This window comes from Seriola lalandi, unplaced genomic scaffold (genome assembly GCF_002814215.2).
Source record: "Seriola lalandi dorsalis isolate HSWRI2012SDOR001 ecotype SW California unplaced genomic scaffold, Sedor1 jcf7180002052274, whole genome shotgun sequence".
In the NCBI taxonomy this organism is placed as follows: Eukaryota; Metazoa; Chordata; class Actinopteri; order Carangiformes; family Carangidae; genus Seriola; species Seriola lalandi.
In genome coordinates this window covers 4,504,212-4,516,812 of record NW_019522827.1, presented here as the reverse complement: position 1 = coordinate 4,516,812, position 12,601 = coordinate 4,504,212, and the positions used below count along the sequence as shown (strand labels likewise).

Below are 12,601 nucleotides of genomic sequence, written 5' to 3'. Positions count from 1 at the left end.
TTTTCACATGCCCTTAGTGCTGTTTTTACTTACAGTTTTTTTTCTTCTTGTTTAAGTTCATGAAATAGAAAGTAATAGTGCATTTTACTTCTTACTATTTACTTATCTCCCCTTCCAAACAATGATGGTAGAGGATGTAATTTGCCCAAACTTTACTTTTATCTTTTTATGGGCAATTAAATTAAACAAAACTGTGAGAGGAATCTCACAATTGTTTATGCGTCGACATTTCCTGAGTACATAAAACCTTTTCTATATTAATAAGTGTTCATTCTCAGGCTGCTGTACCGCTCATTAAAATCACTCAGACGGTCCTTTGGCGCCACCCAGCGGTGGAATACGGTAGTTACAGCCCAGGTCCACTTCCGCTCCTTCAGCCAACACAAGGAAGTCCAGCCGAGCGACTTCAACCTGCCCCGCTCCTCTGCTCGCTCACTGTGTACCTGTCAGAACCCGGCGTTTCTTCAGTAGGACGGTGACCGCTTACCTGTCGTCATGGTAATGTCAACGTTTCAGAAGGTCACTCTCGCGACGTGTCTCGTGCTGTGCGTCGCGCTGCTGCTTCCCAAACTGCTGCTGTCCCGAGGGAGGAAGGATGCTGCTGAGCGGCCGGAGGGTGCGTCACCGTTAACGGTTTCTCCTGGTCGTCAAAACGCCTCCAGCTCGATGTGTGGAGGCTTTTCTGGGGGAGGAGGAAGGCTTTTAATTTACTGGCTTTTATAGCGGTGATATAATGTCTATTTATTTTGTACCTCAACAAAATGTTTACCGATGGATCATCGTTGTTGCAGTCACATTTTCCTCCCTGAAGAGGGCGCTAAAATACCGACACCTTCATTTTTTTTTTTTTTTTAATGATTATAATAATACGTATAAAATAAAGATAATATTAAGCCAAGTAAAAATAACACAATCTACTAATCTAATGATTTTATGTCGTGCATGTGTGTAATCTTTGCTTAGGGCTAGTATAGTGACTAAATTTCCCAGAGCTCCATTTACACCTGCTTGTTTTGTTTGACAGACAGTCGAAATGTAGAATATATTAAATTTACAAAGATAAAAAAGTAACATGCTACAAATCCTCAATTTGAGAAGCAGGAACCAGAGAATGTTTCACAACTAATCAACAAATAAACCTTTATGAAGTAGGGATTTATTGTAGGGCTGTATTTTCTAAACTATTAATTGTCTTTTTTCAATATCTTTTTTTAAATACCTAACATATATTATTTAAATATCAAACTGAATGAACTGAAACTGTACTTTCATTATCCATCCTCTTAATGGAGTCATTTTAAGGCTTGATGCATCTTTTCGGCTGTTGAGTCAAACCACCAAAAAAACGTTGTTTATGTTCTTTAATTATCCCTGTCAGTTTCAGTGAGTAAAGGGCTCTATAAAAATGTCACAATACAACTACTTGTATGTCCTTGATTTAAAATACTTGACTTCAGTTTACAAGCTCATTGTTCATATCCAGTTGTGGCAAGAACAGGATATTTATAACATCAGACGGTTACTTAAATGGAAGCCACATTCAACAGATGCTGCAGATTTAAAAGATTAGGAAGTACCAAAGAAATCCCTTCATTACAACCAGTCAGATACTGAGTTTGTGTTATATTCTATCTGCTGTTATTTATGTTGTACATTAGTCACGTTTCCTCCTCACCCGTCTTCCCCTCCCTGCAGGTTCTGGTCGTTTCCCTCCGATGGTGCACCGTCAGACGGCCCCGGAGGGCCGTGGCCAGAGGGCTGCGAGCGCTGGCTTTTCCAGAGCCCACAACACTGAGGCCATAGCCAAGGCAAAGGGAGTGGGAACGGGGGCGGGAACCGGAGGCAAATCCAACCTGGCAGGACAGATCATCCCCGTGTACGGCTTCGGGATCTTACTCTACATCCTCTACATATTGTTCAAGGTGAAATCCTGGATACGCAATACACAGCTGATGTGTGCTGTAAAAGTTTTAATACCACAGTACTTTGGTATTCCTTTAAAATGTTTATTTTCTTTATTTTATTTGAATGCACATTGATTACTCCTATTACGAAGCATATTTACACGAATTAAAAATAACCAAAAGCTTGTGCAGTGGAGGCAGAAAGCTGAAAGCATATACAAAGACGTCTAAAAACCTGAGGCAAAAATAAACAGGATTTCATTTAATGGAAATAATATGTTTAAAAGTCCTGCATTCAAAATGTCACAGAAGGGCTGGGTAAGAAACCTCAGTACTTTTTGGTACAGACTGAAATGTATCTGTAGCTCAAAGTATTAACTTTGGCAACCTGGCAATGAATGTTAGACATTTGTAATCTTGTTTATTTATTCTTTGATCTGACATATTCCTTATTTTTCCAATGTTGTTTCATTTGGCCAAGTTCTTATAAGGCTGCTTGACAAGTTTAGTATTGCAAACGTAGAAGTTTGGTGTTGTTGCATTGAAACTCAGGGTTCTTATTGGTATCAAAATATTCCAAACTACGGTAGGGCTGCAACTAACTGTTACCTTCATTAACAATTTATCTGTTCTCTCAGTTAACTGTTTTATTAATAAAATGTCAGAAAATTGTGGAAAAAATGATCATCCCAGAGCCCAAAGAAATGTTCTTCAAATGTCGTGTTTTGTCCAAAATCATATAGAGATATTCAGTCTCTTACTGTAGGAGACTGAGGAAACCAGCAAATATTCACATTGGAGGAGCCGGAATCAAATGATTTTGGCATTTTGTTCTTGAAATAAAAATTTGCCAGTTGATTTTCTGTTGAATTTACTACTCGCTGCAGCTCTAAACAACATTTGTTCCCTTATTGCATCAAAATCTACATTATCAATTTCTAAATAAAATATTTCAAATTGAAATAAAAATAAAACCATGAAGCACAAAATAAGTAATTAAATTCTACTTTAAAAAGTAAGAATGATGTTTGACAGACATGAAGGTGAGTGTGGAAGTGGTTTGAACACAGACAGACACGTTGCTGTGAGGTTTGTTGTGATGTGTTGTTTTCAGACTTTGCTGTCTCCCTGTTAGATCACGTCTAAAAGCAGCAGCAAACCGACAGAGAGCCGCTTTCCTTCAGTCCGCTCAGAGAACATGAAGAGAAAGATCAGTGAGTACCATCCAACAACAACATACTCGCTCTTTTAGCATTTAGCAACTTTGGCACTTACTTCAATCTCAGTTCTTTAACAGTATTGTAGCTCTGTATGTCTCTGAACATGCTGTACACCTGCCTGTCCAGCCGTTTGTTCTCCCGAGAGCTCATGTCGGTTTGTTCTACCACCTGGACGGCCCTGAAGGGCGGCGTCGGCCCGTTTTCTGTGCATGTTTCCCTCCAGACGAGGCACTGGGGTCAACTCTAGCTGTGACAGTTCTAGATTTAGCCTCATCACACAGTAACACGTGTTATTGATTAATTAGTCATTTTAATTGTCAGATGAGGCAAATAAAACAAATAATAATCAAAATTGTCAAATAAACATAGTATGGTTGGTCCTAATTATTGTTTTGTTATGTGGAAATGAAATCAATGACTTTTTTGCTATTTCTGGTTCTTTAACTACTGAAACTAAGAACATCAACGGAGAGGAATGATTGTTTATTTTTATTTTACCACTGCTTCCATACTGTAATTGAACCCGTTTGACCAGCTCCACCACTGTGAGGGCAGCCCAGACAGTCACCACCACCACACACTTGACCTTTGTGTAGTGCACGTTCAAGAGCCCAGGACGAGAACTAAATTTCTTCCTCTGGTAGCTTTGCTGTCGTTCATTTTCTTGCAGTGTGAAGTAATTGGATGAATGTCGGTTTTCTCCGGCTGTGAAAACAACAACTGCACATTTACTAAACCATTTCCTCGGTTGATTTTTATCTGTATTGTAGTTTGTTTGAGCTGAGATTGTGTTTAAAACCTGTGGGAAAAACTGCACCTGCCTGCACAAGTCGGTCTATTAGATACTTTCCTCTTGAGGTTAACAGATCTGGAGTTTCATTTGATCGGTCTCACTCTTCACCTCCTTCTCTTTCTGTCCTCCAGCTGACTTCCAGCTGGCTCAGCTGCAGGAGAAACTGAGGGAAACAGAGTTGGTGATGGAGAACATTGTTTCCAACGCCCACCACAGCCCTGACAGGTGGGTGTGTGCCTCTGCTGAGGGATCATCATATCATCAGTTCCCCTCCCTTCGTTAATGCAATTCTAACTCATACAATAATGTATTCCACAGCAAAGAATGAGACAAACATGACCCTCCCATAAAGGTCATTTCCTGTTGTTATGTGGGTTGTTTTCAACACTTCCATGTGTGACTGGACTGCATATTTAAATCTTATTAGTTTATAAGTTTAAAAATGAATTACTCATTACTATCAGTTACGACAGTATATTTACTTCAAAATATGAAAGTTTATCTGTTATTTTTTTTACTTTATTCTCACAAATATGAAACAGCTGTGTTAAAGTAGTATTTCTAGAAAAATATAAAAGAAGCTTCTTGTTAGTTCTAGAGTCCCTGATTTGCCTTCAATTAATCAGTGTATAATTATAGTAAAGAAACGTGGTGTTAAATATGTAAGTTTAACTGTGAGGTAGATCAGTGGAAACAGTGAGGATAAGCTGCACACGTCATGATGACGAGTGTTGGGTTTTGTGTCTGTGCTGCAGGGTGAAGGGAGTGATGGCCGATCAGGAGGAGAGCCTGCTGCAGCAGCTGACCGAGATAACCCGGGTGATGCAGGAGGGCCAGCTGGTGGAGGGCATCACGCCAGAGAAGAAAGCCCAGGACAACTGGGAAGGTACCTGAACACTGCACTACTTTATAATGTTGCATCAACGTAGAATTGCTGTATGTGTAAGGCAGGAATTCTGTTTTAAACTCCACCTCTTACCACCTTCAGAATCAGACCAGTGTCTCTCAATGTGTCCCATGTCTTTAAAGCAGGAGATGGATCATGTGAACTCTGTTTCTGCTTGTTGGTTCGTTTAGTGATTTTGGTCAAATTCACCATTTAATAGTAAACTGGAAAAAATCTAGTCGAGGAAATGATAAACACTGAAGGCAAAATAATGTGTTGTGGAATAATTTATGTATCTCAAACAACTTTCATGTCTCTGTAAAGTTAATTTTAATCACATTGTGCTGACAGGAAATCAATCTGATATCTTAGTTTAGGAGTTTACATAAAGACTAATATAAACTACAAAGTCATAATGTGACACAGAAGAGTGTCCCAGCTCATTCTTGTCATTTCTGTAGGTCCTTGAAATGTTCCTCATTGGTTCCTCATTCCATCATTGGTTTATCATAGTGATTGTCCTTAATATGAGAAACAAAAGAAGAATCATTTTCTTTCAAAACACTTTAAAATATTATTTATTTTTATATATATATAATTACACTTTTTCACCAACATTGTTCTGTTTTGCAAATGATTTGTCGGCCCACTTGAATACCTCTGCAGCCCTGGTCGGGAACGATACATGGATAAGGTAATACATAGATAGGTAGGTCAGTGAAGGTGCAGCATCATGGTTGTTGAATAAATGACTCATGAAATTTCTCGACACTCACAGATTATCCTGAGCAACCTCATCAGTACTGGCAACAGTCCCGCTGCAGTTGTCAGCACAATCAGCCGCACCACAGTCCACAGACGGAGGCCGAGGCTGAGAGGACTGAGGCCGACGGAGCCAACCTGGTGGAAGACATTCCTGCTGAGGATGTGACAGGTGGAGGAAAACCTGAGGAGGCCGAGGATCTGAGCACAGACGCTGTGAGAGAGTCCGACTTTACAGCAGCGAGCGAAGAAGACATGAGGTCAGGGAGCGATTTAGGTGTAAACGAGGGCGCGCACCTACACGAACACAAGGAGGGAGGGGGTAAAATCGATCTGGGTGTCCCAGAGGAGGACCTGGCCGGAGTCCTGAAGGAGCTGGAGCTCACACTGAAGATGACGTCCATGATGGAGCAGGAGAAGATGGAGGACCTGACCCGGCCCGTGGAGACAGAACCTGCCCAGAGCCAGGTCAGACGGAGGAACAAGAGGAGGAGAGCAAAGAAGGCCGCTCACTGACTCTGACATGACGCGTATAAACTGGAGCCTGGTGTTTGTGAGGACGGCTCCTTTTTTTAAATCTGTTCCCATCAGATGGGCAGTAGCATGAGCAGCTTTATTTATCTTTACTTGAAGTGAATAAGTGAGCGATGTGTGAACAGGGCACAGCTTTCATCATTAATATCAGCTTTATTTACTGGCTTAGAAAGGAATACATTTATGGTCTTAAACCTTCGAAATATACTCAACATGTTTCTTTGGAAAAACAAGGGTCTAATTTTTTTAATGATCTCAGTCAAATATGATAGAAGTCTGCACAAGATAGAAGTTCGTATTTTTTCATTTAATTTAAACCAACAAGTGCAGACAGGATTTCTTCAGGTCCAGATTTTATGTAAAAAAAAGAAAAGAAAATGTTGACAACCAGTATCTTGAAGTGCTGCTGGCTGGGAACAACCCAGTGTTTATATGTCAGGGAAGTGTTGTAGTGTGTGTACTTTTCATACTTGATTTCTCAAAGCCTTTATCTGAGCAAGCATCAGTTTCTTTTCCTGTAAAATGACCTAAAACTATTCCGTTTCAGATCTCTTGCATTAAAGGTGGTCATACGATTTATAAATGAATAGAAAACGAGACTGAATCGGGCCAATTCAAAACACACTTGTTCTGCAGATTGATACGTTTTGGAAACACCAGGAATAAGTCATTTTAGCTCAGATCAGGACATGTTTTTCTGGGCAGGAATTATGCAGCTGATGAAAACTTAGTTGGCAACAAAACCAACACCAATCATTATTGAGGGGTTGTTCTTTTATCCACTGTTTGTTCATGTGTTGAACTAAACTCTCTGCGGATAAGTCACTGGTTTCAGTTTAACACCTTTATATGTGAATAGACAATAAATGCACTGCAGAAAACGGGACAATGTATACGGGGCATTAATAGTGTCCCCTCTGTCTTCTAGAGAAACAGTGTTTGTGCTGGAGAAAATGTGTCCTCTGTACCAACAATGTTTTAAGTGTTTAACAAACCTGCTGTCTTCAACTCTAAATGATTTAAATATTTTTACTTTTATAAAACTTATTTATTTATGAACTGTTCAGAAAAGCACCTGAGAATACGAATCAGTGATTAAAATACTGTGAATGAAATTTTCTGGGCCCTCTGGTTTCTCCAGTTTCAAGACTTAAAGTCATAATCTGTAACTTTTCCACATTAAAAAGTCTAAAAATGACTTGACCTATGTTGTCGAGTTGTGTTCTTACATTATCCGAAATGCTTTCATCAATTCTCAAACCAGAAAAATCTGTCATTTTAATCATGGCAACGCTCTGTGTCATTTGGTCGCCTGTCAGTGACATCATATCCTGGATGTGCTGGTTGGTGTTGTGGTTTCCTGCCAGAAGCTCAAAATGTACTTTTATCTAGTTTTAAGCCACATTTTTAAGATATAGTTTTTACACCTTTGTCGTTTTCAACTATATATTTTAACCTGATGAAGGATTTTAGTCATTGGACGACTGGATCTTACTTTATCAGAGAGCTGAGTTAAAGTTAGACAGCTCAGCTCCCAGCCACCATGTCCGCTGAGCTGCGTCAGTCAATCACTGAGTTTTAACATGAAACTGCTGTATTTGTTGTTTCTAGTGGTTTTAATCCCCTGGTCTGTTTGTTATGGAGAGGAAGACACCTCTCTGGATAATTCTGTGCTTTTAAAGTTTGATGTACTTTACTTTAAATTGTCACAAGATAAAAACTGTAAACAAGCCGTGTCAGACTTTTGAAACTCCATTTTTATTATTTTGTTAACTGCAGATCTGATCTTTTAGATACTGAAAAAGATTCTGCTGTAAGACTCGATGTAGGTCAGATAAATATGGAATGAAATGAAATGCAGCAGCACAATTCAAAAAAAGAGTTTATTACTTGTATAATGGACTTTACTCATACAAAAGCAACATCACACTGGTTGATGTCAGCAGAGAATATTTTGGATATTTGGAACAGTTTAGCAAGTGGCACATCAGAAAAACAACTTTCCCCTCTAAGAATTACTCTGGTGAGTTGCAGTTAAGTGTCAGGTTGGTCTGGGATCTGCAGGAATCGCTGCCTCAGTGCTCCATTGGCTCATCGGGTGCCTCTCCAGCGGGTTCATCTGCAGGCTGGGCAACCTGAGACACACAAATGTTCTTCAGTTCACAAAATTCAGAATCTAACGCTGATAATGTTCTGATAATTTGTGTTTAGTGTTGCATAGATATATCAAATCTCACTTTATCATCGTTTTCAGTCTTCAAAAGTTAAATATTTGCCCTGAACCTGTATAGGTAGGGCTGGGCGATATGGCCAAAACTGTTATCAGTCAATATTTATCATGATAAATGCCACATCGTTTTTTTCTTTCAGGTTTAAGGGCTGATTTTGGCTCCTGAGTGAAAGTTGAAGAAACCAGACAGTCAACTGGTTCTATTTAGTCAGAACATGACCAAACACTTGCCAAACAGTAGAACATTAAAAACTCTGTAAACGGCCTAAACATCTCCAAACTACTAAAGTTGAGTGTCCTCTCTCGTCGACGATATCTTCGTTCTCCGAGCTGCGTTCTGCTTTTTCTGCAGTGTCGCTCATTTTGCCTTATTTGTTTACTCCTCTCCAACTTCCAGCCTGTCGTCCTCTGCGTGCGTCTGTAAATAATATCACATACTGGCCTGTATGTATACCTCTCACAGTGCATCCTAACTTGCACGGTACAGACCTCTATTCCTGCGAAATGATTGGCCGGTTGTGATTTGTATGTGGGTGTGCTATAAGCATGGAAATGGATTATATGGAACATTTATCGAACATTTTTAATGTTTCTATCAAGGAAAATAATCTTGCAATGGTTATTGCCATTGTTTTATCGCCCAACCCTATGTAGGTACATGTGTTTTAACAGCACATGCTAATGGTGCATTTCAATGAGGAGCCCAAACTAAGAGCTAGAAACACATGTTGCTTTCAGACTAATCCAATCTGTCATAACTTTGTAGCTCACAACAAAAAAGGAATTTTATTTTTTTCCCCCTAAATGAAACCAAGCACAAGTCCAAACTGGACTCGATCAATCATTGAACCCTTAGCAGTACCTTTCTCTGTGGCCTCTCCTCCAGTCCCACCAGGAACGGGGCAACCTGATCATCGTCATAAATGATGAACTCCTTGTCCTTCCCCACGATGCCAATAGAAACATTCTGAGAAACACAGGGAAAATTTACTGATGAAATAACTAGTGGAGGAGGCATTGAAAAAGAAAAAAAAAAAAAAGAAAAAAAAAAGATGGCAACATCTTCAGTGCCACAAAAGTTGGGCTTCAACAGCATTTTATCAACTGTGAATCCAGTGTCTTTTCACCTTCTGAATCCCTTATTTACTTCTATAAAGGACATGGTATTTCAGAGGTAACAGTCAAAGAACTAGAAATCAATATTACTAAACAGATTAGACACTTCTTTGCCATTTGGCCGAACGACTTGACTTAGGTTTTGTACATTGTTTCTTCCAATTAAAAAAATACAACACTTAATATGAGATTTGTTAACGTACACCTCTAAATCTTAGAACCAGATTCATAAATAAAGCTGTAGATCTGATGTACCTTGGTGGTGAGGTCCTGCTCGGTGGGGAGGGTTTCTCTCAGAGCACGGAGGCCATGCTGCACCAGCTCATTCAGTTCACCTGAGAACAAAAAATACCAAAGGTGAGATGAAATGAGGTTCTTTCAGGTGTCAATCAGCAGGTAAAATTCAACTCTTTGCATGCGTTTGCGCAATCATGACCCTTAAACAAGCTGAAACGATGAGCAACAGTGATGATCAAATTATTTACAGATGTCTGATGCATGAATAAACTGCTTAAAGAAGACGCAAAAACAGAGCTCCTAGTTTCAACAGTTGAAATAAGAGTATGCAAGAATAGCAAATTAAATTCCATTTTACAGTCAGAAAACTTGTCCATGCATCTCTCCAGGTAGGTGCGTGCAGACTGAGAGCGCGCTCCGATCGACATGGCTTTGCAGTCAAAGTAGTTGGCTGATGGGCAGGTCTGGAAGATGTGAGGTCCCATGTCCTGGGTGACACACAACAAATTAACAAGAGCAGTGGTCAAATTTCACAATATATACCGGAATTGTACAACCTTTATTCTTTCACAGGACACAGAAGTAAAATATCTGACAAACAGTGCGAGTGAGCAAACTTACATCAAAACCAGCAATGAGGAGTCCTACACCATATGGCCTCCTTCCATACCTCTGTGTTGGGATTTGGGTTTCTGGAGTTTCAGTCAAGGATCACGGATAGTCACCCTTATTATTTATTTCTCTGACAGCTTAACAGTCGGTAGTTTGTTCAGTTCCCCCCATTCACACAGGGAAGCAGCCCACTGACACATATACAGAGGAGAGGGGAGTATTGCTCAGTATTCTTACAATCTGACACTGTGCAGGATCTCTTACATTTCTAATACCTTCAACTGGCAAGACACTTTGACAAATTGTCCCTGCATTTAGAGTCAGCTGTTGTTAATTTCTCATGCTGCCTATGAAGTCTTAACAATAGCATGACATTTATACATTACAGAACTTCAAGCCAACATTAGAGAGGATACTGCTGCCAACAAGAGAGACGAGACGTGACGTGGGGAGGGGCCTGTCGAAGACAAATCTGGAGTCCAGGCACTCCTGACGCATGAAGTTACTGTGGAAGAGACAGTGTTGGTACTGTGTAAAACTAAGTACATATTTTAATATACAGTTTTACTGACGAGTTCCATCTAGACCATCAGTGTCTGTGACTTACCAGAGCAGTCTGGCGTCAGCAGTAAGTCCAGCGATGGAGATGCCGATGTGGTTGTCAACATGGAGGATCTTCTTCTGGTGGGCAGCCAGTTCAGACTGGGCTCTCTGCAGAGACACAAAACATGATGCATCAATCATGTCTGATCAAATGCTTGTCATTTGACTCACAGCAGTACCTTGATAAATGCTTGGCAGTTCACATCAGGAGGGACCTCATGTAATATTAATGCAACGTCAGAGTAAACTGACACTCGAAAACACACCTCTGACCCAGATGGCTTCTGCCTGTGGTAGTTAGCTTGATGATAAAGGTAGATTGACAGAGTTCCTGCCACAGGGTAGGTATAATTTATTGATTTGACAGTAACATACAGTATTGTAGAACACAGAACTGTCTTGCTAAATTTGGTTGAATATAGAGTGGATATTTGAAATAAAATGGACAGTGATCAGTTTTGTACTAATGCTCTGAGACAGAACGTGACTGAAACAACATGAGAACACTGAGGAAGACTTTACCTTTAGGGCAACCAGGACTGCATGGGTTTTCGATTTGAGTCCTACGGTTGCAGAGCCTTGTTTCACTGCCTCCATGGCATACTCGATCTGATGAATACGGCCCTGTGCACAAATTAACATTGTTAATATGTCATGCTATGGCATGCCAATAATAAAACAGAGGTGAAGTCAAACAGCAATTTACCTGCGGGCTCCACACTGTCACATCGTTGTCGTACTGATTGCGGAACTAAAGATAGGGAAAAAACAATACATTTGAAATTGGTATTAAAAAAAACAAAAATAGACTCATTACATAACACATGGGAGCTGAGCTTACATAGTTGTCTTGCATTATCAGCTGCTTTCTCAGATACAGAGACTACACAAGACTCTGAACACGTCTACAGCCCGGACTTTTCTAGACATAGGTTTTAAATTACCAACATTACTGAATAATTGATTATCTCAGCTTTGTACACAGCCACTCACCCACTCACCATAGACAATCAACAGAGAGCATCAGAGAGCAGGCACCAAACTAGTTAAGGTTATTAATAATACTGTGCAGCGCTGGATCCTACAGAAAGCTAGCTCACATTAGCTGGATAAAATGACCAGCTACTGGAGTTGTGTGTGCTGGCCTCACAAAAATAAGTTATTAGTCTGAGGGAAATCGAAAGTAAAAGACCCGACATCACTGCTGGTTTGAGTTATGCTAACTCCGCCTGTACTGGCTAAATCCTGCTAGCTCCTAGCCGGCTAAGTACATAGCAACGGGACTGCGATAAGTTATTTGGCGTTATATTAAAATAATCCGGGTTAATCATGAACACGATTTAATATTGTATCATCCGACAAATGTTAGCTGTAAACCGTTTCTTTGAACACACAGTGAGTCCAGTTAGCATCCGTGCGGCTAACGTTAGCGGCTACTGAATGTGTTTTGCTTACTCACAGTGCAAAAGTTAGCTAACTACCAGCACCTTTAAAGTCAGTAAATGACTCACGTTTTCTGAATATCTTGATACGTGCTGTGCGATTTATTTACTGTGCAGACATATTACATGATGCTAAGTTGAACAACGTATATTAAATTTCATTCATTCTTACCATCTCTGCTTTTAAATGTGTCGTCTCTCTCTGCCGGTGCTCTAATCCTGACTTGATTTATTTTCCTGGACGCGACGTCAGTGAAAATAG

General features: G+C 40.1%; 2 protein-coding genes across 2 annotated transcripts; one reads left to right on the top strand and one right to left on the bottom strand.

The window, feature by feature from the left end:
• Positions 1-397: 397 nt before the first annotated feature.
• On the top strand, positions 398-7,297 carry ric3b (RIC3 acetylcholine receptor chaperone b). The gene is made up of 6 exons (XM_023400254.2): positions 398-616; positions 1,696-1,922; positions 3,040-3,118; positions 4,049-4,142; positions 4,673-4,803; positions 5,582-7,297. Exons 1-6 carry the CDS (start codon positions 496-498, stop codon positions 6,079-6,081), a joined length of 1,152 nt encoding a protein of 383 aa, XP_023256022.1. The 5' UTR covers positions 398-495; the 3' UTR covers positions 6,082-7,297.
• Positions 7,298-7,963: 666 nt separating this feature from the next.
• On the bottom strand, positions 7,964-12,601 carry psma1 (proteasome 20S subunit alpha 1). The gene is made up of 10 exons (XM_023400195.2): positions 12,512-12,601; positions 11,604-11,648; positions 11,420-11,521; positions 10,902-11,005; positions 10,711-10,799; positions 10,304-10,374; positions 10,041-10,170; positions 9,701-9,780; positions 9,192-9,296; positions 7,964-8,234 (listed from the first exon to the last, which is right to left on the bottom strand). Exons 1-10 carry the CDS (start codon positions 12,512-12,514, stop codon positions 8,175-8,177), a joined length of 789 nt encoding a protein of 262 aa, XP_023255963.1. The 5' UTR covers positions 12,515-12,601; the 3' UTR covers positions 7,964-8,174.

Excerpts from the sequence above, each read along its gene's own strand:
- ric3b (XM_023400254.2), top strand. The coding sequence starts at position 496 with ATGGTAATGTCAACGTTTCAGAAGGTCACTCTCGCGACGTGTCTCGTG. Across the intron at positions 1,923-3,039 it reads TCCTCTACATATTGTTCAAG|ATCACGTCTAAAAGCAGCAG; the intron begins GTGAAATCCTGG and ends TCTCCCTGTTAG. Across the intron at positions 3,119-4,048 it reads GAACATGAAGAGAAAGATCA|CTGACTTCCAGCTGGCTCAG; the intron begins GTGAGTACCATC and ends TCTGTCCTCCAG.
- psma1 (XM_023400195.2), bottom strand. Across the intron at positions 10,800-10,901 it reads GCTGACGCCAGACTGCTCTG|TAACTTCATGCGTCAGGAGT; the intron begins GTAAGTCACAGA and ends TCTCTTCCACAG. Across the intron at positions 10,171-10,303 it reads TCCTCATTGCTGGTTTTGAT|GACATGGGACCTCACATCTT; the intron begins GTAAGTTTGCTC and ends TGTGTCACCCAG.